Source organism: Cyclopterus lumpus, chromosome 21 (genome assembly GCF_009769545.1).
Source record: "Cyclopterus lumpus isolate fCycLum1 chromosome 21, fCycLum1.pri, whole genome shotgun sequence".
NCBI classification, from domain to species: domain Eukaryota; kingdom Metazoa; phylum Chordata; class Actinopteri; order Perciformes; family Cyclopteridae; genus Cyclopterus; species Cyclopterus lumpus.
This window is the reverse complement of record NC_046986.1, coordinates 19623392-19650312: the sequence shown is the minus strand read 5'-3', so window position 1 is coordinate 19650312 and position 26921 is coordinate 19623392. Positions and strand designations below refer to the sequence as shown.

Below are 26921 nucleotides of genomic sequence, written 5' to 3'. Positions count from 1 at the left end.
CACTTTCAAATCCATTTTTTTTTTTTTAAAGTAGCAACCAAACTGATTTTGTTGCTGCTCGACTACTGAAGCTACAAAGACCTCGAGTATTTACAGTTCATCTGTTCATTTAAAATCTGCATTAGTGTGACAACACAACCTCTTAGTGTAATGAAATGTCCACTGCAGGGTGGTCCAATTGGAATAGGCACCTGTTTGGAACTCAAGGAAGCACTCTATATAAACCTAGTAAACCGATAACACTTCTCTACTGTCTGTCAATGCACATTCTGAAGCGGCTGATTCTTACAAAAGATACAAAGTAAAGGCCTAACGACCCCGATCGAACGGCTACGGATTGTCAAACTGTTAAAAAAAGAAGTTGGTCCGACATTTGTGATATCTAGTTTCTAAACAAAAACATGAAAGGCTTTGTCAGCGGTGTGAGCTATCACTATGAACTACAAGGGTTTAATAATCCCATTGAATTAGACAATAAAACATAACTCTGAAGTGATAAATGGAGAAAATTGCAGCAAAAAAAGAAAGCCATTTAGATGATCGACCAGGGAAAGTCAAGGTAGAACACTTTTCTGTTTTGACACTGAAAGCTGTCAATACATTTTGAAGGTGAAGCTAGATGGTTCCATCTGGGCGGAGCTAGCTAAAGCGAGCGCTCCGCCGGTGCTGCTCCAGTGGCCGGGGCTTGGCACAGAGAGAGACACGAGATGTTTCACTCACAGCGGGACGACACCGGGACTCGATGATGGATGGAGCGCGCACACCACAGATGTACGAGGCATGGATGGCGGGACACGGCACAGGGTGATGGGTACGAGATGAGCAGGAGGGATAGCTGACAGCACGCTAACAACAGGTGATGATGATGATGATGATGATTATGATGCATAGGCGGTGAGCTGCCGGGCTGTGACAGGAAACGTATTTCCTGCACCACCTTCCCGTCTGCAGCTCTTTATTTAATTTTTTTAAAGATGAAGCTTCATGGCTCAGCGTTGCTGGAGGGGCAGAGTGTAAACATCACCGGCAGAGTCACGAGATGGAGGCAGAAGCTACCGCTACATGTTTGGGATGGAGGCACTAGCCACGAACGAGACCCACACCGCATGCTAGACTGGGCCGCTGCATTGCGAACGAAGCATGTTAAGGCCAACTATTGATGCGTCCAGCTCTCCCTTCCTTCACTCCCCCCACCCCCCACTCTTCTTCACTAAAAGCCAAAATTGATAATGATGCGGTCCTCGAAGATGGCGATGAGCAGCATGATGGCGAACCCGGTCAGCATGCCCAGGTTCTGCAGAACGAAGTGTCCCAGCTGGCAGCGCTTGTGCTCCTCACTGTCACCGTGAAGCATTTCTGGCAGCTGTGAAAGAGACAAAGTGACCAGTTGGGATCAGAGACCGAACGGGGGGTGGGGGGGGGGGCGGGGGGCGGATGACGACAATTATCACTCTGGGGCCGTCGGCTGGAGCGAGCTAAACTTACCATATCCACCAGAGCCACGTAAAGGAACATGCCAGCCGTGATGGCGAAGATCCAGCTGGTGACGTTGTGTGTGTACTGGCCCACGGCGGTGCCAATCACCATGCCAAGGTAGGCCATGAGGGCGGACAGCAGGTTGTAGAAGATGGCCTGCTTCACTGACATCCCGGCTTTCAGCAGCACCGCAAAGTCACCTGTCACACACAAACACCATTAAAGCTCCTGTGCACCCGTCTCTTATTCTGAGGTACCCAGCCTCTGTGTCTTGAGTGATTACGTTTGCTCGCAGGTTGTATATGGAAAGGTTAAAAGTAACAGGAAGTGTAACGCAGTGACAGCCGTGAGTCCGATTCTTGTGCTGCAAAGTGCGCGAAACCCTGCATCGGTAAATAACTTGGCACTTGCCACGCCGCGTTCGGTTTTTAAATCTTATTTTTTGTCCCGGCCTATTATGCCTCTGCCTTTCGATGACGAGGTGAGAGCACTCAAAGCGTCTGCCTCCGCTGTCTGCCGTCGAGCAGGTGGGAAAACAGACCAAGAGCCGCTCTCGAAGAAGAAATATGTCCTTTAACTCCTTTCTGATACGCTTATGATTACACATGCATGCCAAAGCCTCGCTAGCCTCTTCAATCATTGCCGGGGTCAAAAGCGGGACGAGGCCTTAAGTCTCAGCGGAAACGCCCTGGATTTGGAGAGAGAGGGAGAGATGAATACTTAGAAGCGGGTGGCCTACATTTCCTGCACCGTGTAACAAGCGGCCTCTTTTCCTAGCTAATTACCCTCAATGAATATATTACCGCTCTGCTCTCATCCATCAATCAAACCCAGAGTAAAAAGAGTGGAGGCGGGGGGGAATTTAAGAGACAGTCCACACCCGCCTCACTTCAATGGACTTGTTTTTTTTTTTTTACTCCGGCGTTTCCTGCCTCCCTGGTTCCAATCCGTCCGACAGTCAGACACGCCTGCCGCCACCTCATCTACTGCAATTAACACACCCATCACTGCCAATTAGCTTCACTCAGGGTGGTTAAAGAACCCTCATACTCATCTTTGCCATCCAGCTGCCTGGCTGGGAGGGGGGGGGCTTTTGTGTTGAGGAGCCGAGAGGTGTACTTGTCAAACTGCTGGGTTTGTCTGACGTGTTGGGGGGGGGCGAGAGACAAAGAGAGAGACTAATCTCGAAAATCTACACGTGCCGCTTGAGACGGGCGCACTCAACCATCTGGAAACTCGAAACGGAGACAACATTTTTTTATTAAAACGTTGGACCAGAATCAAAGCTCCTCTGTGCGATCCTCACGGGCCTTGTGACAGCCAGTCACTGCAGACTTCTCTTTGGCAGTTAAAAACGGCAAAACACAAAAACATCACTGACTTTTAAGCGGGCGGTTTGCAGCGTTAGTTAAACCCAAATGCATTTCACCTTCCCCTTTCACACGTCGATGCTTTTAACAGAGGCAGATGCCAAGCGAGGAGAAGAGTGATGGTTATTGACACCGCCGTGTTCTTTAACAAGTTCCGAGGGACCGGAGAGGACGTGAGACTCCCACGGATTAAAGTTCCCGAGCAAGTAAGAAAGAGCCAAGTTGTGACGCCTTCGCTTTCCTTGTTAGGTAAATGAGAAAACCACTTGTTTGCTTTGGTCTGACACTTCCCTTCTGTCTCACTCCACTTACCAAGTTCGTGAGGTAATTCGTGGCAGAAAACAGCCACCGACGTGCTGATGCCTCCCGTCAGGTTTGCACTGAATGCCGCACCTGTGGAGACAACAAAAGAAAATGAGGAATTGTCCCATGTCTGTCACGCTACATGTGAAGCTAGAGCCAACTAGCTTAGCATAAAGACCAGCCAGGCACAGTGACTTTCTGGAGTCTCTGCTCCTCAACACTAAAAAGTAAATAACCAATAACCAACCAGAACTTCTTACCTATCGCCAGGCCGTCACTGAAGTTATGCATGCCATCGCCCATGATGACCATCCAGGCGATGCTGGCTATGCCGGCATCCTTCATCTCCTGGTCGGAATGGCAGTTCCCTCCGTGGGAGTGGCCGTGGCCATGCGAGTGGCCGTGATGCTTGGCCTTGCCCCCGTTCTCCTTGGTGGGCGACTGGCGGCCCTGCTGGACGTTCGTCGGCGCCAGCGGCGTCTTGTTGGTGGGAGAGTCGGGCGGCCGCAACTCCGAGAGCTGCGTGTCGTTATGACCATTGTCGCAGGAGACGGCGGTGCTGTCAGGGTCTGGAGGGGTCGGAGGAGGAGAAGCGTCACGGCTAACAAAAGGCCTCGCAAAGAAGCTGGCAAAGGCTGTCGATCCGCCGTGGCGACCGAACACTTTCTTACCTTCGCTGAGCGGCTTCAGGTGCAGCCACTCCGCATCCGAGCGCCGGTTCAGCTTGTGGTCGGACAACTTCCTGCCGATCTTGCCCTCCTCGATCGCCTTCTTCCTGCCCTGTGAGCGGCAGAGACACGTCATTCTATGCTCCGCCCACAGGAACGTTACACATGTCGGATTTAGGTGTCTGAAAACCGCGGGGCTCGGCCTAGTCCACCGTCCTCAGCTGCGTCTCTTACCCGGTGGTCTTTGTAGTGCTTGAACATGCCGATGCAGTGTTCGATGATGAAGAGGAGGTAGATGCCAGCCAGCGCCGTCAGGCCCTTCCACACCCCGTCAAATTTTGTGATCAGATCAATTTCCTCAGTCATCCCGTGCTCCCCGTGCGCGCCGTGCTCGTGTGGCCCTTGAGACTGTGGACGAGGAGAGGAGCAGGGAAGGAGGGGAATGAGAGAGTGCGGTGTGGGTAATCACACATTTGTCAGCACTTAGATTTCATTTCCTCGAGTCACACGGATCCATTCCCTGAAGACTCGTACCGGGACAAGAATAGAACGAGGATGGTTGATCTGACTGCACACAGGTGGACTCGGTGCGTTAGACATGTACTGGCACAGGGTCAGAGGAAAGAGTGGAAATACTAGAACACGACTGCCCTTCAGAAGAGAAGGACTCCTAAATGAAGTGGAACATGGTAACAAATGTCTGAAGGCTGTTTAGTCACATTATTTTGCTCCGACGCCGACAGACAGGAATAGGACTCAGGAGAGGATCAAATGTCTGATGGTAAGTTAATAAAAGATGAATAAGGTTTCTCCCACATGTAGCCATAGAGTAAAAAATGTAACGGCATGATGGGTTCATCGGGGATTCAATTAAATGTTTGCACGTTCGTCAATAATTATATTACTCAAACTACAAATACAATGAAAGCAATGAGTTTGAAGGCAATGAAACAGAACAGAATTTTTATAAACCTGCCATTAAACCGTTGACGAACGAGTGTTGTTTTTAGGTTGACCCGTTTTATTTCCATACAGTCACTTCATAGGGCCTCAGCAGTTAAATGACCATTTAACATGTTCGCTGTAACCTCGTTAGATTTGTATGAATAACACGGCTAAGTCAGCTAATCATGACATGGTGCTCACGAAGCTGTGACGAGTGCTGTGAGGCGGCCCTCACGGGTCACCTCTGCTGGCCCGCTATTGGCTGATTCAAGAGCTTGAGATGATGATTGCAGTCGGCACTGATGAATCACACTAAGACGTTGTTCAAAGTTACTTTTAGCTTCTTTATACAAATCTTTATACAAGAGATTTCTCTGGCGCTATATAAATCCCAACTGGGGTTTTATTTGTCATGCTTCTACTGTAAAAAATTCCACAAAACCGCGTGTGCACAAATGGTGGCGTACTCACGTGAGGCAGCAGATGAAGGAGGGCGTCACCGCTGAGCGTGCCCACTGCCAGCGCCACCAGGAAGGTGAGCAGGAACTTGAAGCAGGACTGTTTGAGGATGGGCACGAGCACCACGCCCAGCAGAGACAGCAGGCTGATGATGGTGATGGACACAAACCCCCACAGCCACACCCACCCTGGAGAAAGAGGGAGACAAAGTTACTCCACGGCCAGGGGTCAGGAGCCCCCAGGGCTTATTAGCCACATCCAATGTTTTGGAGATGTGTCTGTCCATAAAAAGGAGCCGCCACGGCTCTATCTGCTGGCTGAAGCTATCTTCTCCCATCCACTTCACATGTGAAGGGAACTATCCTTCAGAGGGTTGTTTCAAACCCTCGCGTCCTTGTGATGACACACGATACAAAAAGCAAGAAAATGTGAAGTGACATTTCAGCAGAGCTCGACTCGCCTCGTTTTTCCATTCGAGGCCGCCCGACGTGACGCGGACGAGGGAGAAAAAGTCAGAAAGGTACACTATCATTTAAACTGTCAGCCGAGGACGCCTCTCAAAACAGACGCGAGGCGGAGTGAGACAAATCGTCGCAGAGGACAAAATGTTTAATGTCGTATGAAATTCAATGTCACGTCAAAGCTGGCGACGTTCGCTTATAGGACTGGAGCACAGTGTGCATGTAATGCACGTCTAACAGGCGATTGACTCCCGTGAGGCTTCTCAGGGGGAAAGTCAACAAACTGTACATTTAGAAGTGAAACGGTGAAGCAAATCTATGAGCTGGTGATTTCGGATTGGAACAATGAAACTTAATTGCCCGGGTTGTCAAGGTCATAGGTCGTTTGACCCTGGGAAATATTGAACCATTACTTGTGCCCCGATACATTTTGTCAACACAGTACACACTAGGGGTGTCCTTGATTAAGAATGTACATAGTCAAATCTGATTGGTCAAGTCCCGTAGCGTCAAGGGATCTTTTTTTCTTTTATCTTGCTCATGGATTGCCTTCTGTTTTATTTAAAAGGCCAGGGAAGTGAAGGGAAACGACCAGGAAGCCAATCAGTCTCCTTGCATGGAGTTATCGAATAGTTGACTACCCCCACCCCCCGCTAAACTACTGAGATGGCTTGATTCATCTAAACAAAAGAACCAAAGCTGACATCTAGCCAGAGGGGGAAGATGACTCATAACAGCAGAATCACACTGGCAGACACACTTCCTCTCCTCATGTAATCGGCCCCAGGTGGTGTCGCTGGGAGAGATGATCTGAAACATGTCTTATGCCTGACAGATTGCTCTTAAGAGAGACTGAATCAAGCTGTTACTGTCCCATTACCCAGCTGTAGGATTAAAAAACAGTGCAAAAAAAAATAAAATATGCCCCGCCTCCCCTGGCAGCAGTCTCCTCACTCCAAACAGGAGTTCCTCCAAGGAAAATATTTTAACTGAAGAGGAAGGCCCCGATGCTCGAGTGCTGATTACAGACACTTTCTCATTTTTTTTAGGAAGCTTGCTATGCAAACCTGACCCTCACTGCAGGTCTACGCACGTCTTCTGAAGCCATGACAGAAAATCTCCCCTGAGTGTTAAATTGGGTGGAGATCTGGTGACTGTGGAGGCCTAGCTCACACTCATCACACCATTCAGTCCTGATTGGAAGCGTCAACATTAGTTATGTCTCTGCTCAGATTATCTTGAGGAACCCGCTCATGTTTTCTGTTGCTGTGGAGTTTTTCAAATACATTTTATTTTGGGTGCACCACAAACCGAGGGCCGTAAAGTTCCATTATAGTGGAGAGAAGGCAAACACTCTACAAAAACAATCAAGATGGATGAATAGCACTATAAGAGTCTTTTTATTTCATTTATATTTGTGTGTGTGTGTGTGTGTGTGTGTGGGGAGAGGGGGGAAGGGGGGGTACTGTCCCTTTAAGGCCAAATTGACTATGCAGTGTGCAAGCCACAACTGAGCCCCATACTCATTCAGGACTCTTTGAGCTCTTTTAATTTAAACCATAAGGCATATTTACATTATGTATACTGCCAAACTATTTTTTTGTACTTGGGGAACTCAATAACCTGACTCGCCAGATGGTTTGCTATGCAGAACCATCTGTCATTAGGAACTGTTTGGAAAAGGGCAGGCACTTTAAAACAAAATACTTGGCAGGTGATTTGATGAGCAATCTGTCAATCAAACTCTTGCTGAAGCCAGTTGGGAGAAGAGCGAAGAAAGTATATTTTCCAGTGGAAAAAAACCAGAGTGTTTTTCTTTGGTCTTCTTCCAATAAAGAAATACTCTCCAGTTTGATATCTAATAAAGATACCGTTGGTAACACGGAGTAAAATGTGGATCCAGAATCTGTGTCCCTGCTACGTGTCAACGTGACCCTTAGTCCATAGTCTCTATAGTCAGAGAGACAGTTAATATAACTGGATCAATATTTCAGACCACATATTGTGAACAATAATGTGACATCTGCTGCAGCTGAAGCACGGAGCACCAGTTTACCAACGGTCCATATTGTGGAGAGAAACCTCATAATTATGAGACAACCTGGACCGGCTGAATCCATTTCCTCATCACAGATGAAAGTGTCGTTAATGACCCTCACTTCCTCGTTCTATCGTCTCCAGCGTTCTCGCCGTGCCTTACAAAAGTAAAAAGGCGCTGCGGTTGGCTGCTTTCTTATTTGTTGAATCGAGCAGAACAACGCGCGTCTCTGAGAGGCAAACTGTACATCAGCCATCAGACCTCAGACCTGCGGGGTCCCCGCAGGTCCTTCGCAGGTCGCACAGCTCATCGACTTCTCTATCTCATTACACTCCTGCAGTCCTGGTTCTGTGTGTCGACGTGGAGGTAGGCAAAATGGGCGAGAACGACCAAAGGCGTGATGAGGGAACAGAAGAGAGGAGAAGAAGACCCACTGGTCTGTGTCTTCTCTCCAATTACGCATCTCCTATCAGCCGTGGCTCAGACTAAAAATGGCCCAGGGTGTTGCTAAGGTTCTCCTAATTGGCACAGCGCAAAAAAAGAGAGGGGAGTGGGGACCGGAGGAGAAAGCCGGCTTCAAATTCCCCCCCCCCCCCCGTAGATGCCGACGGGAGGTAAACGAGAGGTAGCTTCCGCGGCGTGTGGCGATGCCTGCGGTTGACTCACGGCGCACAATCGCAGACAATGGAGCGGCTCTAGTTTCCCACTAATGAGGAGCCTTTCCTGCCCTTTTGACTCGTTCGCTCTGCGTTGCTCGTTCATCATTATCATTTTTATGACTCGTCAGGGCGGCACACTGCCACCTGAGATACAGGTGTCTCCGGAAGGGGAGTGTGTGTTTAATAATTAAAGATCTAAGAGGACGAACGGTTTGGGATTTCCTCCAATCTCACGGTTGAACTTAAGTACCAGATGCTTTGACAGTTTAATTCAGTCCTAAAGTGTTCACAAAAACTATTGCAGACACACACACACACACACACACATTAACATTGCACGTTTTACACACGCACGCACACACTAACACCTTTATATATACTGTATATATAATAAAAAATATATCAGGTTGTGCAGAACATCTTGTGACCCCAAACTTCCCAAGTTGTTTACAGTAATAAACTTCCTACCTACTTTGTAAAGGAAAACTGAAACCCAATTGAAACACGGTGAACAAATGTGCCAGGTGTAAATGCAGCATGGAGAGATTGATGGTCTCAATCCACGGTGCATTTCCATTCCAGGTGGCCACATGTTATCTGCTCCTCGAGATTTACATGTCGGACCCACATGAAGAAAGAAAAGCGCCTTTTTCTGCCGCTTGCTGTTTTTGTGTGCAGAAACCAAGATCACTGGACCGGTTTGATTTACAGCCCACTTTTATGGATCTATGACCTATATTTCACAACCTGTAACTCATTCACTTTAAAAAAACACCGCAATTTTATATTTTACATTCTCATAAACTGCCTCACACTGCGAGGTCCCAAAACAGGGCTTTGTATTGACCTTCATTCTTTATAGCTGGTCTCTTAGTTTCTTTCGGAGTTTTAAACTTCATTAGTTCAGGGATTTGGAACACAAACTGGAGGAAAAGAGATCGCTGCGAGAAAGTCTCCCTTTCAACAGAAGTGGGAAGAAAAGTAAAAGTCCCTTTTGTAGTTTCATGCACATGATTGGGTCAATCATTTGCTGCCATGGCTGCTGCAATTATCCAATGACAAAGGACACACATTGTCATGGAGAAGTGCCACAGCCGGGTGAGTGAATGATCCTGATTCAGTGTGTCAATCCTCGAGTGTGGGCTGCTCCATTAAGAGTCAGAGGTTATGGCAAATTGGCCGCACCCATTTATTGGAACGTGAACTTTCTCCCACTGAAAATGGCCCACGGTGACAAGGTGACATGGCTTGTGGACTTTTCTACAGATTCTGTAGTGTGTTCACTTGCCAATCAACTCCCGCTGATGGCCATTAGCTAAGCATGACGCTCACTGGGACTTGTGACTGACCGAAAGAATCAATCAATTCATAATTATGCTAAATACTTCCTGCAGCAGCAATCACATCTAAAAATAGCCAACATCTTTTCTCCACTCATATGGTTAATGCAGTATCAATACTACAAAAAAACAAACATGTAGGCTATAGAAGGTCACCCCCCCATACCCCCCACTTCCATGCCATTCACATTTTTCATATGGATCTGGATGTAGTTGACCAGGACAGGGCAAAATAGAAATGTGGGTGTTCCACGTATCAACCACCAACTTGAGTGCCAGCCCAAGAAATGAGTGGGTGAGTCTGAGAGGGACCCTCTGCATCGATGAGCGTGCCCATGAGTAAACCATTTAGTCCCAGACTGCTCCAGTAGAGTGGTCACATTCAGCCCTTTGTGTACAAATGTGTCCAAGAAGCACGATTTCCTGACGGTTTGAGAAAACCTTTCCGAGTGTAAACAAATGTGTTGAGATGAGTCCGTGGTGGTGTGCGGTTTCAGACTCGGCGCAGCGTTATCCAGATCAAAGAGCACGGCTAACAGCGAACAGGAGAAACCTCTTTTCATTATGAGGCCTTGCCAGTGATAGCTAATCCGTCTGTCTCGCATCCAAAAGTCATTAGACAGTGAGCTGTCGTCATCTGTAAATAAAAGCCAAATAAGCGTCGGTGTTGCAGAAATGCAAGAGGCTCGAGATTAGCCAGCAATGGCTGACTCCTAGTGTCTGGGAGCTGCGCTCTCAAATGACTTAAATAAGCGTGTACTGACTGTCAATATCTTGTTTGTTTGTACTGGAAACTACTATCTGTGTGCTTGTTACGCTCTGGATGGCAGAAAGGGAGAGAAAAAGCCTGCCCTATCAAAAACTAATACTCATGGGATTATGGTTACAATAACTGCTTCACTTCAGTTATTATCCCTATAAAATATGGCTTGATTATTTCAATAAACGTTCTATTATGCTGGTCTGCCGCCACTCCTCATTGAGACTAGCTGCAGGTTATAGATCCGGATCGCATCACATTATAAACCTAATGATTTATTGCGATTGTTCCTGTGGTTTCCTGCTCATGAACATCTGGCCGATGGTACCAGATAAGACAGGAACTTTTTTTCCACTTTCATAGACCAAATTCTTACCACTGTACAAGTTGCTCTATAGGGCTGTGAGAAACTATATCGATACGCTTGAGTATTGCGATGAAACGTTTTGCGGTACAGTGCGGATATCGCTTTTTAATTCATAGTTTGCGTGCAAAGATTTGTAGATTGCACAAAAAATATTGCTATGATGTCGGATGTTACAGGGACTGTGATGTTTGGACTCGATGCATATCGTGTGTCCTTTATACTATGACAGTTTTCATCAAACTAGATTTTAAAAAACATTTCAATACATCGTATCGTAAAATACATACACTGTGTATATATATATATATATATATATATATATATATATATATATATATATATATATATCTCACTCTTCCTGCTTCTGGCCTTTTTCCCCCTTTTCTTGTTTAGGTAAAAGATACTGTCTGAGGATCACAGTCATGATGATATCACTGTGTTATTGGGTTCTGACGAGGAAACAATGATCTACAGTGAACAAACACGGCGGGTGGATTGTGTTCCAAATGTGATTACGCACCGATGGGTTTAAAGGAACTGTTACTTGATCCATTGTGCAAACAAAGTTCATTGTGACTCCGTTTGGCCACATCGGTGTCGAGAGGACACCACTTTCCAAGGCTGAACACTGGCGATATCTAATCATTGCAATTGTGTTGCTTTGCTGTGTAGAGGGCTATTGATCTTTACAAGCCATGTAAAGAAGAACAAACAAAAACTGAGAGGATAACATTCAGCAGTGTATGGCAGCCCAGCAACAGATTTCTTTTGTTTTTTTTACTACGATCACAGAAACTTGAACAAACTGGGCACACACACACATCACAGGAAACATGTGTTTCTGAAGAAGAGTGGACTGATGCTGGCACGCAATTTATTTATATGCAGAACAATGTTTAGATCAAGAACTGCAACCGCAAACCCCAAACATGCATAATGAGGTAAAAACCCTTCAAATGTTCCTTTATATTCACACTTTAAAACATAAGAATATCCCCAACAACAACCGGACAGAACGAGTACAGTCTGCTGGTCACAGCCTTATTTGGGTCGGAGTAAAACCCTGAGTGAGGTCTCAAAGTCAAAGTGGCCTGGATAAATACAAAACTTGGCACTTACCGGAACTGACTGAGTCCATGGCTTCCTGCTGCACATCCATGTCGTGATGGCGGATGCAGACACGACTATCTATCTGGTAGAGCAGGGCAGGACACAGGTAGGTGAACTGGCTGGGGGAGATGAGCGAGTTGGGATTCAGGCCGTAGTAGGCGAGGAGCTGAGTCAGGTTCAAACACTGGAAGGAGAAGGAGACAGAACAGTATTAACAGTAGACTTGGGGGGTCGGGGGGGGGGGATGTAACAAATTAAATGATGGTGTAACAATATCCACCTCTATACTCACCTCTGTAAACTTGAAAGGTGGCTGTAAAGCAACGTGACCCAACAAACTATGGACACTGAGGCTAAGAGGTTTCTGTGATTTACTATGAAATCAAACACGTTAAGAAATATCCAATACTACTATTATGTTAATGTTCCACACTCATATTCAGATGTTTTCTCTTCTATCAGACTAAATGTGCCATTTCTAGGAATGAAACACAAGTTGTGGCTAGTGGGTTCGAACGAGTCCTACCTCCTCATGCTGATGAGACAATCCTAGGTGGCCAGACAAGACCGGGACTGGCAAAGTGGGGTGGCTGGCAGGCCCTCCGGTTGCTTCTCTCTTTTCTTTATGAGATACGAGGCTGTGACTGTGTTCGGATTGATGGTCATGGTCATCGGACTGCGGTACAAGAGGCGAAGGGGTTCTGTTTCGCATTCGCTGTGCTCTGGCCCTGGTGGGCTTTCTCGGCTTCTTGGGACGACTTTCTGTGGTGGAGGGAGAGGACTGTGCCACCTGAGGGACTTGGGACGGCTCCAACTGAGGAGAGGCAGTAATGTCTGTGACTGTCTGCAATTCGGGGACATGATTGTGGTCATCGCTGTGGCCATGGTCGCTTTGGTCGCGGTTGCTGTGATCGTGATCGCTGTGATCGTGAGCGCTGTGATCGTGATCGTTGTGATCGTGAGCGCTGTGATCGTGAGCGCTGTGATCGTGATCGCTGTGATCGTGAGCGCTGTGATCGTGAGCGCTGTGATCGTGATCGCTGTGATCGTGAGCACCGTGGTCGTGATTGTCAGCACTGTGATCGTGAACACTGTGATCGTGAGCGCTGTGATTGTGAGGGCTGTGATCGTGATCGCTGTGACCGTGATCGCTGTGATCGTGATCGTTGTGATCGTGAGCACCGTGGTCGTGATTGTCAGCACTGTGATCGTGATCGTGAACACTGTGATCGTGAGCGCTGTGATCGTGAGCGCTGTGATCGTGATCGCTGTGATCGTGAACGCTGTGATCGTGAGCGCTGTGATCGTGAGCGCTGTGATCGTGATCGCTGTGATCGTGATCGTTGTGATCGTGAGCACCGTGGTCGTGATTGTCAGCACTGTGATCGTGAACACTGTGATCGTGAGCGCTGTGATCGTGATCGTTGTGATCGTGAGCGCTGTGATCGTGATCGCTGTGATCGTGATCGCTGTGATCGTGAGCGCTGTGAGGTTGGGAAGAGAGATCCTTTTGGTTTGAGTGGACCTGTACCGGCTCACGTTTGTGCTCTTTGTCATGTGCGTGATCATGGCCGTGATCATGATCGTGTGTGTCCTGCACATGTCCATCAGAATTTCTCTGGTCACTATCCTCTACCTTGGTGTGGTCATGATTGTGTTCTGCGTCATGTTTGTGGTCGAGCCCTGCGGCTGCACCGGCAGCTGGACTAGCAGCAGTGGTGTGCTGGGTGCAACTTGTGGGAACTTGTTCCGTGTGTGGATGGTGGGAGCCGGGCTTGTGGTGCGGATGGCCCTGCCTGTGACCCTGGCTATCCTCTTCATTGGCGGACGAGTGCGAGTGAAGCCCCTCCTTCATATCCACCAGGTCGAGGTGACTCACGTGGTCATGGCCCAGCTGCTCGTGATCCCCATCTAGCACCTTCACTTCACCCAGACCCAAGCTGAACAGCATGCTCTGAAATCCCTGGAAATCCAGCCGGTCTTTCTGGCCGTAGCGCGTGAACAGCTGCTGGATGTAGAAGCGCTGCTCCTCCTCTAGAGTCGGCCCTTTAGGACTTTTGGAGTCTGGGGACAAAGTGGCTCCTCTCACGTACGGGGCCTCTGAAATCTGCAGGTCGCTGTGGGTGTGGTCGGCATGGGGATGTCCGCCGTGCTGGTGCCCGTCTCCATGGCAGTGGTTGCACTGATGGAAGAGCAAGGTGAGCACGCACAGGAAACAAAACTTGGTGTGCACGTGTACTCGCATGGTCCCCTTACTTCTGGTGCCCTGCCAAAACAGGAAAGTAACAGAAGCGGAATTTAGTTTGTTAACATCATTCATCATTTTAGTGGCTAGTTTTATATCCAGTTGCTCAAAAGGATTGGCTGCCTGGACCTGCCTAAAATATCAGGATATTGAAAGTTGGACTGAAATATTAAAATATTCATATTTTCCTGACTGATATATACCGGCCCAAACTGTTAACAAAAAGGCACAGCTGCTCAATGTTACGGTATATCCTTACTCATTACTGTTTGTTTAGATTCATTCTTATGATGCCAGTAAATCAAATCAATATCGGCCTTAGAAAAGCCCCATAAGAGCTTCCCTAGCACAGTGCAATGTTAGTTCCCACTTAAATATAAATTACACACATTAAAAGATTTAGGATAATAAGCCTGCACACCACACATAAAGACTGCAGACAACCCCTGAAAGCTGCTACCTTCAGTTTACCATAACAGATTCTAATAACTGAATCAGGAAGCCCCCTGGAGCAGATTTTCCACTGTGAATTGTTTAACAAATAGCTTGTTTTCCCCCCACAGAGTAAAAAATATATATAAAAGAAGCCTGAAGCAGCAATATCATCCCAGTCAAATGATCCTCATAAGGTCTCTTGTGAAGCCTGTGGGTGGAGGAGGAAAATGGGAAAATGGTGCACACAAACACAGAGGTCTCTGGCAGCCGGCTGGTTAGCAAAGTGTGCGCTGGATTTACAGCTTGTGCGTCTTGAGGGATTAGACGTGTGTTGTGCTGACTACGTGTCCTGGGCTAAATATTAGGAGACAAATGATAGATGCTCCTCACAGTTGTCAAGGCCGGCAACGACAGCCTGCACACTGTGGGCAACAATAACAACAAGGAAAGAGCCCTGCATAGGTTTCTATACATGTGTGTGTATGTGTATATATATATATATATATATATATATATATATATATATATATATATATATATATATATATATTATGTTGAATACACAAGGCGTTGGTGATAGACTTACAATCGGCTGTTGTTTTTGGGTAAAGCATGAAAAAAAAGAATAATCTACTGATTTAAATTATCAATCCCTAACAATACAGTGTTTTTATTCAGCCCACTAAACAAATTGACAGAACACACAAAAAGATTCAGCTCGGCTCAAACAAAGCCCTTGTTAATGCTCTAGGGCCTTGATCAAGGTGTTGACGACATCAACATCTTATCAGCTGATGACCATTAGCTCGTCTTGGACTTCCTTCTCCCCATATAACAAGATCAAGACAATGTGCAAAAGCAGTCTTTTGTCATCAGCATTTTGAAAGTGTGTAGGTGCTTCAGGTAAAGTCATATTATGGGTAATGTTGTCAAAATGGAGACAAGGAGCATAGCCGTCACTGACATTTCTCTGCAAACTACAAGATTAAAAAACGTCAACAACAAAAAGACAGCGGTGAATAAAAGATTTAGCAGTCACGTTTAGAAAGTGGAAACGAGGCTACTTACCACTGTGTGCTCTTGAAAGTATGAAATTAAGTTTGGCCACGGAGTGAATGATGCTGCTCTGATTCAAGGCTGCAGACAGTTTAGTGTGGCTACAAGTCTCCTTCACAGTTGTCTACAAGACAGTGTTTATAAACATGAGACAGCAGTGACCTATGAACCTTTACAGCACGGGGGGGGGGGGGGCAAACCCAGGACCTATTTCTAAGAGCACACCCTCTTAGCAGCAACAGAGCCTGCTGTGTTTTCCTGATTGGACTCTTTGTTAGTGCTTGTTGTTTGGAAGGGAACATGAGAATGACTATTTATTATGAGAGTTCAACTGTGTGTCACACCAACCACAACCTATTTTAGTACGCAATACAAATTCCTTTTGCAGCCAATGTGTAACCTGTTTTTTTCCCTCTAAATTGAGATTGAATATCACCTTATTTACTGTAAACATTTACAACTTCACATTCTAATAAATGACAACAAAATACAGAGTGATCTGCACTGCAATACGCACCACAGTGCCACTCGTTTGTTTTGATTAAAATGGATCTTAATGCAGGAAACGGCGTATTACCTAAACTGTCGGTGATGAAATCACCGTTTGTTTCAGGAACAACAAGACAAGAAGAATTATCCCGTTGTTGTACAGCACGGTAACTCACCGTAATACGTCTCCTTTAGCTTGGCCCCCCAGTCCTGATACTGCTGCTTTTTGGGGGGGGGGGGGTTCCAACTTGTCTTAAATTGTGCACTCTGGAAACAAATCAAAGAAGACAGACAGTTGAAATTGGGAAATCACCCGGACACAATTGTTACTTCGAACCAGTACAATTTTCGCATGACAGAAATTCACAAGGTGAGTAATGTGACAAACCCTTACTTACGAGATACATTTGTAAAATGTCTTCCTCACAAGGGAACCATGGCAACTGTAATGTATGTATTAGTGCAGTCTACACTTGATACTTAATTTCTTCTTTACAACTGACATTGTGGTGGGACCAGCCTCGGGTGCCTTCAAGGGCTTCTCCTGAACAATCAATTTAAAAGAGGACTCGACGTGTACAACACAACCATGACTGAGAAGGATTATTAGCAGCTTGTTTAGCAATATTCTAAGAAGAACTTGTGTTCAAGGCAGGTTTACGGAAATCTTTAGATGGTTTGTTTTTGTAAATAGTTGGTCTTTCATGAATCCTTCGGATGTGTAGCTCCACCCTCTCGTGTCAAAAAAAGAAGAAAAAGACGACAGCCAAAAAACCAAGATGGCGACGACCAGAAGGCCAAACTCTGGGCTTCAAACGGCGGTCCACAAACCAATGGGAGACATTGCGGTGACTACGTCCACTTCTTATACACAGTCTATGGCGACGCCCCACCAAATGGCATTCAAAGAAAGTCACTAAAGCCGTGATACTGACAACTATCCCGAAAAGGTTTAGGCCATGAAAGTTGACAAGACAATCCAATTGTTTGTTTCATCACAAGGGGATTTTTGGGTTGATTTGACCAACAGTGTGGCTCAGTATGATGAATTTGTCGCTAATGTTAACAGTAACACCTGGGCTTTTCCCACTACAGATGTCCGTTGCTAAAAGAAGGCCTATTAGAGACCACAAAGTTTTGAAAATATATGAAATATGCCAGGGAGTCTTGTGAGGCCAACACACTGGGAATTACAAGACAGGCTGAGGAGTAATACAAACCTGTATATCAGTATGTGTTTTAAATGAAATAACCAATTAATGTAACAATGACTTCTCATTGGCTCACAGCAAAACAGGGAAGAAAGAAACCCTCCCTGTGCACATTCAAAATGCCCTCACGGATCGACAGACAACCAGACAGAATTGGTAGAACAGGAGTTGAATAAAATCTAATTATGAGATAGAATTACAAACCCGGCTGTTCAATATTTAAAGATAAACTTTGACTATGACCTCTGTTGTTCTCTGTAGCAAGTCTAAACATGTAAGATGTATTAGAGTAGTAAAAGAACAACTTCATTGTCTTTTTATTATTAGCAACAGTGAAGAAAGACTACACCTTAATGGTACATAATACATAAAGCAGTGTATACTTTTACACAACGATTCAAAATCCTCTATAAAAATAATACTATTGCCTGATCTGAATGTCCTCAGTTCAGTTTTGCAGAGGACAACCACCACAGGTATGACATTTGTTATGGCAAAACAATATGGCAATAAGGAAGCTGGCAGCTGCCAAACCTGACTTCATAAAACGTATTCATGTAGTTTATTTTTCATGATTTCGCCATGTCTTTTCCAGGTTGCTAATGACAATAGGAGCCCTGTTTTTCTCTCAGAAACTTGCCTCAGAAAAACGGCTTTGGCCCCTAAGCTGTTTCATATGATTTTCACGCGACCATGCACATCCTTCCCATCTCAGTATTAAGCCGCTGTCTGCAGGGACGGAAAAAGAAAGAGGAATGAGTGATACAAATCTCCTCCGGTATTCAAGAAATGGCACAAACTGGCAAATGCTTTTGTTACGAAACAAGTCGATACATGCATTCAAATACATAACCCATGAACATATCTACAATATTTGTTAAACAAGTGTGGCGTGTGAGAGAGAGTCATTGTGGATCTGCATGCTGCAAAAAGCCAGGGAACTAACTATACAGCCAAAGCTTGCACTAGGTAAGGAGTGGGGGTGAGTCATAGGACAACTACAAACATGAAAGAGTGGAAGGTTTGCAAAGAGGGCAGATGATGGCTGCAACCTGGACCCAACCCAAAGCCGACGGTTAGTGTGAAAAAGCTTATGGCTTTTTCACACTTAAAAGTCTGAACCAAAGGGTGGTGGTTTTGTCAGCCTCCATTTGTGTACATTTGATCATTTTAGTTTTGTTCTCACACTGCAACGCTTCACAGCAGGGCTATTTTCTACCTCTGTAGACGCTTCATTGTAATGAGGCACATGCCATCCACATGATGTAGATCCAGTATATCCAGACGGACATGATACCAAGGATGCCTCATGTGTAATGTCAGAGATCAAGACACACCCTTACACTGACTCCCCATACTTCCTTAAAAAGGTTAACAACAGCTCCTCTAAAGTCCCAGTGAATTTCTGTCCCTGTTTAAAGTGTACATTCATCTATAGTTATATGCCAAATGCGTCTTTAAAAAGCACTGAATAATAACTATCATATTTTGGTGTAAACCCCTTTTCTTTTGTATTCTGTAAAGTGGATTAAAATGTTCAATGACTCAGCATTTACAGAGAACGCCTAAAACCATGCCTGAACTTCCTGTTGGTTCACTCAAAAAACATGCGTTCATACTGGAAACAAACCATACCATTGGTTCAATTTCATCCGGATAAAGACGACCTTGAGGTTGCTGTTTCGTCTGAGGGGTGGGGGGGAGGACTATGGTCCCCTAAGAGGACCATAGTCTGCTGATTTCAGTTTTACCCATCGACGTTTCCTAAGCATTTACTGAGACGTTACCAGCGCCGGCAGACAGAACGTGACATCATTACAGCTCAAGCGCTTGCAAGCAGCACAAGCTAGTATACACGTTTTTGTTGCTGCTGCAAAAGAAGAGGAAGAGAAAACAGCGACGAAAGTAGTCATTTTGACACGTCAAACCAGCAATCCTTTGATCAAGAGTAGCTATTCTGTGGAATTTGTCATGCGGTAGGTCTCCTGCAAATATGACTCAAAGTACCAGTTAGTCACGACTACGAAGAAAAAGCCAGCTTGGTAATAGCACTCATTATAGCAGACTCCGCACAGGTGGTAGGTGAAGACACATGTTTACGTGTGAGTTGATCTCTGCGCCCTTGTCATCACCTGAATTTGAAGAAAGATTGATGACGATATGGCTGTGGGGTCACCGTGACACATTGCAGGTTCAAATTAAAGCCAAATGCAAACATGCCACAACCTCCCTGAACTTCTCACTGAGCCAAACAGCCCCCCTCACACCGCATCCGATTCGGGGTTTTGTAAGCACGAGGCCACGGAGTCGCTGAGACAATGTTGCCGTCGGAAGATGCTGCCGTGTATGGAATCAAAAGGAGCAGCAGAGGCATCACTGTGGCGAGGCGCAGCTGCACAAATGATGCTCCGTGGCCTGGAAGCGCATTCCTCCATGAGAGGGTAAAAGAGCCGAGAGGACGAGTAAACGGAACAATCAGCTGAGGAGTAAGCCGCGCAGGTGGTGAAAGAGAGTGGCGCTTACCTTCAGTCGCAAATAAGGCCCTTCACAAAACAACAACAGGAGTTTGCGCCACACCAATACAAAAGCGTTCATGCCAGCACCGACATCAATAACAGGTTGAGTGTTTTTGAGGATTTTGAGTCAAGTGACTTAACTAATTTGTAGAGGGAGGAGGGGAGGCACAGTGCGGGAATGTGTGTGTGTGTGTGTGTCTGCATTTTTGAGCAGCAGTTTGGGAGCACCTGACCAGCTAATCACGATGTGGCTGTAAGTGTACTATTGGTGGGACAGTCTGCCCGTTTTGCCTTGATGTAAATCAGCAACTTGAAATGCGTAAAAAGATATCAAAAGGCCACCGCGGTGTTGTCTTTCGCCTCCTGGTTTATTAAAAACAGTGGAATGTACTTGAGAAATATTATCCTCGGTAAGTTTGCAGAAACGTTTCAGCTCATCCACCTACGTGCCTCCTCCTGCACGCCTGGTAACAATAGATTTATTCACTAAACCGATGCTTAATATGGACAGTGTTCGAGCTAAAAGCTGATATTCAACAAAACAATAATAATAATTTGCTGAGGTTGGAATGAATGCACTGGTTTAAAAAATGTTCGCCAGCATGACTCAGAAAATGCCCTGTCTGCATGAAAAGGGCCGTATCGTAAAACAGCAGGAGTGTGGGAAAGGTGTTACGTGTGCAGCAGATTGCAAACATATTGAGCACTAAAACAAATTCACCCGCCAGGCCCCTGTATACACAGTTCGTATAAGAAGCATGCAGCTGGCAGCGACGGGGACTTTCACCGAGGCGTTTGTAAAGTATCAGGGTAATGTTACATTTAAAGTTTAACAACCTCCCGTGCTTTACCATTATTCGCGCTTTAAAAAAAAGGGAAGGTGGAAGTGTATCCCGAATTTAGGACTGATTTTTAACATCTCTTTTTTGTACCTGTACGCTCCTGCGGACACTGGCATGGAACCAGCAGACAAATGTACGCAAAGAAACAATTTAGCTCACACAAAAGGTGGTTCATAACCCTGAACATGAATGAAGCCCTAACACTCTCAAGCTTCCGGGCTGTTGCACTCCTTTCTACAGATTGTCCATCGTAACAAGGTACTGTGGGTTATTTTGCGAATAGTCTAGGTTTTGTTGGCCAGACCTAATATCTTTTGACATAAAGATTATAATATTACAAGAAATCAGGGGATGGACCTTATCAGCAGATGGGTTGCCAAAGGCCAAAAAGTGGCATACTAGTAAACATATAGGAGGCTGTAAACAATATTCAGCCATGTACAAAAGAATATTACCCCAAACGTTAATTTGTTCATTTACATTAGTGGTTGGGAGGTTATTCTTGGATTTCTGGCTTGATTTCAGCATTCGCATGCGTCATAATAATGCCTTTTTATTGTACTTTGGAGGGATGTTAACGACACTACAAAAGGCAACACAAAATGCGGCAGTGAGTCAGTGCACGATATCCTTTATAAAAATTGGCCATTTTGATTGTCTCTCACCGGCTCTCAACATGTCTGCAGCGGGCCATCGGCCCGCTGCAGACATGTGGTGACAGCAGCGCGATAACGGTGCAAACTACGGGCGACGCACTGACGGAGCCAACGCCGTATGAGAGCGGTGCCGAGCATGTGTCAACGGAGCCAGGAGAAGCTCTGATAGCAACCCACACACACACACACACACAGTGAGTTACTTCATTCTTTGCTCAGGTAGATGTGACGCCACCCTATCTTCACATAGCTAATTGTTGTTTGCTGCCACGTCAATGTTCAGAATGTAAAACACAGCTCCTTTAAACTGTAATTTCAAACTGCATGCTGCAATCATGAAGCCGTATTGGTGTGTTGTAAATACGGTTTGGTAACGCAGTGCTATTCTTCAAGGGGAAATTTCACCAATTTCACACACAAAAAGTTCAGTGTACTAGTCATGGTGAGTCCTCCTCAGACTGTGGACGCAGTTGTATAATGTCTTATGCGGATCTGGTGGAGCTGTTAGTTCTGGGAAAACATCATGTGATTTAAGTGAGAACAGTACGGCGGACAAAAACATAACTAAGCCATTCAAGACCTGCGTTATTCATCCACTCTGGAACATGCGGGAGGCACAGATTTACAGAACGTGGCACAAATTAAATTGCAATGGATATTTTACAGAGCAACACTGAAGCTCATGTGTTATATTACATCAAACATTCTCTAATCCCAGGGGCACAGCATTTCTTTGTACCTCTTTTATTAGACTGGGGTTGACGAGACGGAACAGTTAATACCAGGATGTTCCCCACGGCAAATGTACTGGCTCCAACAACAAATATAAAGCCAGTTCTACCTGCTTTACTGAATCAATTTTGATTAATTTTATTTTTTAACTGTGCACTTACAGAGTTCTGTCAGTTGCGTTTTGAACATTTCTTCCATAACATAGGACAGTTTGCATACTGGTATTATATATATTAGATATTACATTACCTTAACAAGACCGGGCCAAAATAAAAGCTACATAACATATGTTGTATATTTCGAGCAACATTCAAATGTAGCCTAACTCTGTACCAGGAGCTCATATGGTGGCATTTGTATGACTGGTGTGTGGCTTAAAGAATCCAGACAGAGAAACACATACAACGTGTTGCATGTCTGCATATCATTTCACAAGGATCACAAGAGGATATTTTAGGCGACAGGAGTTGTGTTTAATCTTTTCCATAAAAAGATACCTTGAAAACAAACACTGATTACATTCTTAATCCACAGACATTTTAATATTGCAGTTTAACAGTGAACGGACTAACGAGGATGCGCTGTACGATTAAATGAAAAAGCACATTTTACAACACGCATTTTTGGCCATAGTTCTGTTCATGTGCTGCTGCGTGTATGTGCCAATGAATGCGCGTACTTTATAGCACACTGTTACTGACGCGCGCTCTGAATAAAGCTCTTCAAATGTCTCTAGTACCTCACAATAAGACGCACTGAATATGGATCAGCACGGACAATAATACTTAAATGTCAAATTTACATAAATAACACACATTCTGCATTCACCCGATAAGGGGGCGTGAAAATACACTTTAAACGTGTGTGTGTGTGTGTGTGTGAAATATTGTTATTTTTAACAGTAACTCGGTCACGTTGTTAAAAGAAGCCCCGACGCGATATACCGCCCGCCAAGCCTCGTCCACGGAGCGGGGCTTAAAACGCCGCACGTGGTGCGCATACGGCAAACGCCGAGCATCCCTCTTCATTGAAACGTGCCTTACCACGCAGTGGGGTTTAAAACCTGATCAAATACGTGCTCCGTCGGCACACAACTCGTCGCCATTGTGCCCCGGAGGGCTGCCAGGGGCACGAGCTCAAAGCCGCCCCCCAGAAAGTGTGTCCAAGAGTCGCTCCTCGCGGACCGGCTAATGCTAACGCTAACGCTAGCCCGGAGAGGAAAGCAACTATTCCGCCAGCTAACGTTAGCTAGCAGACGACTCGCTGGAATTTGTCTCTCCGCCGACTGAGAGCAATGATAACGTGTGCTGCTCGGATATTCCGTGACACGCGCCCACAATAGTGGTTAATAACATGTACGCGTCGCGGCGAACGCCGCCCGGGTCCATGTTGTGGGAGTGAATGACAACAAATGGGTTTTTATATAGCTACCTCACTCGAGTGCCGTGTGCATCTCCTCTTCGCTCGGTACCAAAAAAAAAAGAGAAAACTCCCAGCCCGTTTTACGTCGACGCAAGGAAGGCCTGGCATTCACCAACGCGTCTAACGAACTTTCCGTAGGGTGCCGACAGCGGCGGACCGGCAGTCTGCGCTATTTGCGCAGGAGAATCGAATAACTCGATGACGGTTCTTTCCGCCAGATTGTGTCTGGGATGTCATCTGACTGGCTCAGGAAGTGATGCTCGGATGCTCAGGTCCAGGCAACGAGGAGCAACTGCCACAACTGCGTCATATGCACCCTCTCATTTTGTTTTCTGTCTTGTGGCAGTTATTGCAGATCCTCACAACAGGGAGCTGAAGTCATAACACTCTGACACTTGTTTTGTTAAAGGGTGTAATGCCATTAACAAGTGAATGGTAGGAGGAGGTCTCTGAAAGTAGACAGAGAAAGTAGATGTTTTAAACTCGTTTTAGTATAGTTTAATCTTCATTTGCCAAATCAATATGTCACAAAGCTGCATATGTAAAATAATATTAACAATGACCATAATAGCCTAATACTATTAAACTGTATTCATACAGCACTTTAAAAAAGAAGAAGAAGGAACAGAGTTACATAAGATTGTTTAAACAAGAACAAAATAAAAGTCTGCATTTTGAACCAAACATAATGAAGACAAAATGGAGGAAAAAAAGTTTGTTTTAGAACTTCTTACAATCCTGTCCGACAACATTACGAGAGTGTGACGCAACCACTGGTTCAACTTGAAAGTAGTGCAATTTGTTTTTGTACAAAGTTTATACATGAATGTGAAGGCCTGGACTCTGCCAACATACCATCACATATAGGCTGGTGATGTCTGTGTGAAATGCATACGCTCTTTTAGAAGCCGAGTATCTAGTTTTATACTAAATACATATTTTGATATTTACATTGCTTGGAGAGTGGGCGGATATCACGGCACTATTAGCGCAAATTCAAACTAAATCCAAGCAATATACATGTAGGTGAAACATTATCTGAGATTAAGTACATAATCTCCAGAGTGGTTTTATTCTGCACCTTTTTAACCCTGGAGTTAAGGTTAGTTTCATAACTTTTTGCTACGTAAAACATTTTTGTTATGTTCGTTAAAATGATAACAAACTTAAACATTTTTTTAAATTTTTTAAATTTTCTTCTATCTTGGGTATCGGGGTATCTGACGATCTGCTGCCCTTGGCATATATTTCTGCCTGAATTAATAACAGTCTCCCTTTTGAAATCCAAATTCCAGCCCTGGCTCCTGTTATGGGTTTTATAATTGTTACATTAAATACATAACATTTTGACTCTCACCAACATTGGCATACATTATTTGAAACCTGGGGCCGTAAAGAACTGGTTACCCCGACTCAACTCAAAAGGTTCGTGGCCAAAGACATCACGTGTACATAATGAGAACATGCTTTGTGATCGTTGGATTATGCTGTGTGAGAGCCACATGCGGAAGAAGGAACACATGCATGACTGGACTCAAAGCAACACTGTCGCTTTTGTGAAACAACGCCCCCTGTGGTCACAGGGGGCTATTACACAAGACGTTGAGTTTCACTTTATTTCCCAAGATTGTGCGTGTGTGTGTGCATGTGTGTGTGCGTGTGTGTGTGTGCGTGTAAGAGCGCAAAGCTCTTGGACGCTCTGAGCCGAACACACCGCTAATGTCTGTCGTCCTCCCACCAGCTGGGTCCAGCTCTCATCTCCTCCCGACTCCAGGTCTCACGTCGGCTGTCCCTCCTGATCACTGAGAGATTAATATCAAGTGATTGGCAGCCGCGTTCCCACTTAGCGCTCCAGTCAAGGTGCCCCGGGGTCTCTGCCGGTCGTAAAGCAACGGTGGAAGTGCCATTGTGGCTTTCACTGTCATTTAGCCGGTACCCGGCCCCGGCAGACGGAGGATGAAAAGTGCCGACGACCGCATTGAATTATGAGCTCGACTCAGCCCCGGCCCTGTATATACAGCCCGTTTCCCGTTGAAATGCCTCTTGCTCTGCAGATTACTGAGTAATATTTCCTGCACTGCAACTGGAGTGGTTACGGTCCGCAGGCAATCTACCTGACGCAGCTTTTTCCCACGAAGTGACGACTGGCGTGAGAGACGAGGCCACGACTGCTGCTGAAATTGCTTCTTTTTTCTTTCATTTTTTTTTTTTTTTATCGTGCGGCGGTGAAAAAGTGCTTCTCAATGAGGACAACAAGTCAAACTTTACACAGCTGCCTGAGGCCACACGGGCTTGAACTGCCATCGTGTGCATAATTACCGACACAAGTGAAATAGTACATTCCGAGTCATATACCCTATTTTATTACCGGAGTCAATGTTGAATCTCAAAGGTCGTCCGTATTGAATGGGTCTTTCAACATGATGGAAATAGGCATTTGGGACATTCAGTGTGTGTGTGTGTGTGTGTGTGTGCGTGTGTTCTTGGCTGCAGAGCAATATTGGGACAACAGCGGACTCGCTGGTGCTCTGTCCTGGAGGGCAGCCAAAGGCAGAAAAGAGAGGAAGGGGGGAGAGAGGAGAGGTGTGGTGGTGGTGGTGGTGGGGGGGGGGGGGGGGGGGGGGGGCAAGTGACGAGTTTTAAATATCAGCTCATTAGCTACCTGTAAACCCATCTAATGAGCCTTCATGGATTTTTTTCATTCCCTTTAATTGGGTGGAGGTTGGAGAAAGGCGAGTGCACTTGCTTGTTTCCCCTCAGGTTTGTTGTACTTTGCCAAAGCTATAACACGCACACACACACGCACACGCACACACACGATTACTACGATCGCCAAGCAACAGCCACCCTCTCCAACTCACACACTGTGGATCGATGGGAGCAGAGGGAGAGCGCCCAACCATCTCCATTAGGCTTGCTGTTGGTCCGTATCGTTATCCACTGAGGTAGAAGGGACTACTTTACAGTATTAATATTCAACATGCACAGAAATGATGACGATGATCTCATGTCGTCTTTTATTTTTACACCATTAAGCTTCGCGGAGAAACCCCACTCACCTTATTATGTGAAATAATTACTGTTTGATGCTTTGCGATAGAGACGCATGCATCCTCTCCTCTCCTACGTGCCCTTTAAAGTTCCCTTTGTTTGACGCCTGATGTCCAGACACTGAGACTCTGCAACTCCGTTGCTGTGGACAGCTGGGCATACCAGGTGTGTAATTATGGTCTGAAGATTGACAGATTGACAGGTTTTGTTTGGCCACTTGGGGGCAGTATGATATATTATGACCTTATAAAGCTTGTTAGCAAAGCCCCCCATCGACAATGTGTCTCCAGTACAGCCCAGAGAGGTCAGG

General features: G+C 45.6%; 1 protein-coding gene across 1 annotated transcript; it reads right to left on the bottom strand.

The window, feature by feature from the left end:
* On the bottom strand, positions 1-24009 carry LOC117750218 (zinc transporter ZIP10-like). The gene is made up of 11 exons (XM_034561311.1): positions 23570-24009; positions 16358-16448; positions 12483-14222; positions 11966-12140; positions 5234-5409; positions 4052-4225; positions 3821-3929; positions 3410-3718; positions 3159-3239; positions 1486-1676; positions 1-1363 (listed from the first exon to the last, which is right to left on the bottom strand). Exons 3-11 carry the CDS (start codon positions 14199-14201, stop codon positions 1211-1213), a joined length of 3087 nt encoding a protein of 1028 aa, XP_034417202.1. The 5' UTR covers positions 14202-14222; positions 16358-16448; positions 23570-24009; the 3' UTR covers positions 1-1210.
* Between the last annotated feature and the right edge of the window lie 2912 nt (positions 24010-26921).